The sequence below is a fragment of the Ceratina calcarata genome, unplaced genomic scaffold (genome assembly GCF_001652005.2).
Source record: "Ceratina calcarata isolate Rehan_Ccalc_2016 unplaced genomic scaffold, ASM165200v1 scaffold1325, whole genome shotgun sequence".
Taxonomy (NCBI): Eukaryota; Metazoa; Arthropoda; class Insecta; order Hymenoptera; family Apidae; genus Ceratina; species Ceratina calcarata.
This window is the reverse complement of record NW_017134312.1, coordinates 4,122-8,277: the sequence shown is the minus strand read 5'-3', so window position 1 is coordinate 8,277 and position 4,156 is coordinate 4,122. Positions and strand designations below refer to the sequence as shown.

General features: G+C 36.2%; 1 protein-coding gene across 1 annotated transcript; it reads right to left on the bottom strand.

The window, feature by feature from the left end:
• Positions 1-13: 13 nt before the first annotated feature.
• Positions 14-4,007, bottom strand: LOC108629371 (DC-STAMP domain-containing protein 2-like). The gene is made up of 8 exons (XM_026817411.1): positions 3,791-4,007; positions 3,460-3,673; positions 2,498-2,836; positions 2,094-2,420; positions 1,142-1,482; positions 973-1,073; positions 574-897; positions 14-363 (listed from the first exon to the last, which is right to left on the bottom strand). The coding sequence occupies exons 1-8, from the start codon at positions 4,005-4,007 to the stop codon at positions 70-72; spliced, it is 2,157 nt and encodes a 718-aa protein (XP_026673212.1). The 3' UTR covers positions 14-69.
• Positions 4,008-4,156: the final 149 nt, after the last annotated feature.

Here is a 4,156-nt window from a genome sequence, read left to right as displayed (position 1 = left end):
TATACGTGAAATTTTATTTAAACCGATTACGCTCATAAATGATGTGATTTAATCAAAATCGTTGCAGCATTACCTCGGTAATGGTTTTGTAATGAATCTTCTATCGCATGGAATCAAATTTTCGTCCAACTCATAGTCCACTTCCGCCTTCCGAGACCTTCTAGTGAAGTAATGTCTATCTCGCGTCTTTAACAAAGTTTCGTCCTCATCGTCACACGAACATGAAGATGATGAGAAATCCCTCGTTTTTCTGCTTCTATACGTTTGTGCAGGTAATGATTGTTTTCTTTGAAGCATACTGACAATTCTATTCATAAGAGACGGACGCTTCTTTGGCAATCCCCTACAGGCGTCATCATGTTCCTGCAGTATTGAATTTACTAATCTATGTAAATAGAATTTTTGCATTGAATACGATATTTACTATATGCCGATCATTAGTGAACGAGGATATTTCGTATCACTGCTGATTAAGAGTATACAGAAGGAATATTCATTATTAACATTTTGTATTGTATTTGCTGAACTATAAAAATATGAAATAAATTCAGAGATATTCAGGATAACTCATACTTCTTTACCGAGCCATGGAATTCTTGCAACCGCATTGACAATTCTATTTATACGACTTAGTTTCTGTTTATCCTTCCGACTCCTTGGAAGTAATTCTTCCGAGCTGTCGCCAACCTCGATGTGTATTATTTCTTCTTCATCGAGATCTTCGGTCGAGTAGGATTCCGTGTCAGCTATCGAAGTCGATGAATCTGAATCTTTTGCTGTGCTACATGGTCGACTTTTCAATTTGCCGCGAATTTTTCTACGCGCTCTGACGACGAAACCTGATGTCGGCGAGTCGCTGCTAGAGCATGGAGCCCTTATGAATGGCTCGTTAAATATCTACGTGAATCAAATATCTCAATTTGAAGATTCGTAATTAACTAAAGGAAGTTATCAAATGATACTCGAACACACTTGAATTGTTACGTCGTCTCTAATCTTCTGCGCTTCCACGTCTTTGAACGATTTTCGCCGTTTCACAATTTCCACTTCCTCTGGAGATTCCTCTTGATACGCTGAGATGATTATTAAAGTTATTGGGTAAATTTATCATTATGTTATATTCAACGACAACATAACTTACTGTAACTGAGAGTAGAATCGGTACTTCTGTCTAAATCTTTCAAATATTTGTCTTCCGTCTGTTCAGCTATGTCTTTTTCGATCTCTTCTACTGTCTCTTCTTCCTCAATCTTTTCTTTCACTCTTTCTACTCTTTCCTTTTCTTCCCTTTCCTTAACTTCCAATTTTTCTTCTGTTTCTTCATCTTCTATTCGGTCATCTTCTTCTTCGTCTTCGTCCTCGTCTTCTACTTCTTCTTCTTCTACTCTTTCCTCTTCTTCTTCCTTCTTAACTTCCAATTCTTTTTCTTTTTTTATTTCAGGTTTTATTACTGGTATTTCATATTGATCATCCGAGGAGTCCCTAATAGATTTAAATTATTAATTATATCACCAAGTCTACTTGATTTCTATTTATTACTCATTCTTGTCCAATGGTGAGATTCCACTAAGCAAACATTCAGTTTCAGTAACTCTTGAAGTGCAGAATTGTGTTTTTATTATTAGAAACAATTAAGGAGTATCGTGTTTATTATTTCTAAATAATCTGAAGGAGTTCTATGAGCGCGGGATTATGAAGTTAGCAGAGAGATGGGAGAAGGTCATCGAACAAAATGGAAGATATTTGATCGAATAAAGTTAAATTATTGCACATAAAAAATTGAGTTTTATTACTCCCTAAAAAAGCGAAATTACTCTCTTGCCAATCCAATAATTATATCACATTTTACATGTCACAACTTAAAAAAAACCGCATATCAATTATATGTTTACTTTCAAATACATATACATATGTATAATAAGCCATCTTTAAGCCTTCTCGAGCTATTCCAATTTTGAGCACACGTTATTTGTACTCTTAGCATTGTGCATCCTAATTCTTGACGAGTTGTACCTTCGCCAAATGGGATCCCACCTTTAGAGTTCAATCGAACGTTTGTCAAATGAGATCCTGGAGTAATTAATTTTCTGTACTTTTCCTCACTCATATCGGACAAGTCGCCGTATTCCATCGGTGCCCGACATATGGTACATAAATTCTGCAAATCTGCGAAGCACTGTGCGCAGAATAATCCAATGCATCCAGGGGTCGGACATCGAATATGTGGATTATCCGCAGAACGTTCGACTGCGCCGCACAGAAGGCAAACGTTTTGTTTCAATGGGAACAGGGTATTCAAAAAAGGGAACATTGCCCACAATCGTTCCTTCAAAGTTACTTTTTCTGTTTTTTCGCTTTTGATTAGACCGAATTTCCGACGTAGCTGACGTCTGGCGAATTTTAAAAAGCTCCCTCTCGTTCTGGTTGTACACGTATGCGTTTGAGGATGAATGCGAATGAGATTAAAACGTGGGATCAGGAAAATCAAGTTTAGTACCTAAGAATGTGATTGTACAACCAAGCTGCTCTCTGCTTCGCCCTGTCAGGATAATACTGAGACATGACGATGTGCCTCAATCTCAAACCGTATGGTTCAAAAAATGCCATGGACCAACAGAAAAATATCAAGACAATGATCTGAACGTATTTATCTGTATCAGGGGGTATCGGATCAGGAAGACATAACATCGTGTCGATTTCTGCTTCTTTCCCGCCAGGCGTGAACGCTTTTACGATACTTGTATAAAGTTCAGACAGATATCCTTCTCCTGATACGTGGATGGTCACCACGCTTGGTCGTTCGACCTTAAAAGTGCAATTCTCGTTTCTAACATTGCTTTATGATATTCAGTCGAATCAGTATTGCTTTATGATATTCATCGATTATGTAAAATACTGTTTCTATATTTGACACTTTACCTTACTTTGAAATCGTCCATGTAATTGAATAGTACGTAAAACCCAGAAGAGGCAATAATCTATCAACATGTAAGTGACTAATTTTATCGTGGCTAAGCCTAAGAATATTATGGACCTCGCTAATTTCTGTTTTTCGGGTTTGATTAACATTATGGAAGATAGAGGCGCGTATCTATTTCGTTCTCGTGAATTCAAAGGCAACACCGTTTCTTTGTCTTGACGAGCTCGTACCAAATCAATCGTACGCAGATTATCAGTTATATATCGATTGTCAAAACGCTCATTAGTTAACCATTTGTAGCGGTAATGCAACACCCTGTAAATATGTATAATTAAACAGACTAAGGATTCGGATGAAATTCTAGTTTGTAATACAGTATAAAAAATACAAAGTGCTTTAGATTAAGTTTTGTAGTATTTTATTTTTCTATAAAATAAGTTTACTTGTTGTTGTAACGCGTTTATGTACATTGTATTTCTTTAATGGTTTATTAAGATAACGTTTTATGTGATTGATTTTATCCTATCGTATAATATTACCTGAGTACAATGAAGAAAACGAAAAATGACGTGACGAAGCTGACCAAGTCGAAGAACCCGAAGAGTTTATCACTCCTCGATCGTATTTCTGTAGCAATACCCGAGGAAACTTCTTCTATCGTTTTACTTTGGTTCGTCTCAAAATGAAACGAATGAGAGAATTTAACTTTCACGTAGAACATAGCTTTCACATGCATCGTAAACTGCTTAATTTCTATGAATTACAGAAATCATAGTATTAAACTATTAATAAGCTATCCATTTTTATATTTTACTATAATGTGTAATTTATTAAGTAAAACAGAAAAGATAAATACAAATTACAGCTTACTATTGCGTACGACACCCACTACGGTATCAGCTATATAAGAGACGAGCATGCAAATAAAGTCTAACGGTTTCACTACGTAGCAGAGTGCACTGACTATATAAGTTATGTTGCAAACGGTCCCTAGGATCGGTCCCAATTTCGCTTTACAATCTGCAACCGCTCCTTCGAAGACACTCTGGCATCTGTCGTAAGGCGTGCCTAATTTCTTGTTACACATATTTATTACGCTTCCAAGCCATTGGAATACCGAAGTAATGACTCTAACTAAATAATAAGGAAGGCAATTACTTAAAAACATGTAAATTCTACGATATATTTAACACATTAGATCAAATAGATACTGACGTATACTGAGCACTAATCTCT

What these genes read in the sequence shown, in the direction of transcription:
- LOC108629371 (XM_026817411.1), bottom strand. Translation starts at nt 4,007, where the DNA reads ATGTGTAACAAGAAATTAGGCACGCCTTACGACAGATGCCAGAGTGTC. An exon ending in TCCGATATGAGTGAGGAAAA is followed by an intron (nt 1,483 to 2,093) that starts GTACAGAAAATT and finishes TAAATCTATTAG; the next exon opens with GGACTCCTCGGATGATCAAT. An exon ending in GAGACGACGTAACAATTCAA is followed by an intron (nt 898 to 972) that starts GTGTGTTCGAGT and finishes TGATTCACGTAG; the next exon opens with ATATTTAACGAGCCATTCAT.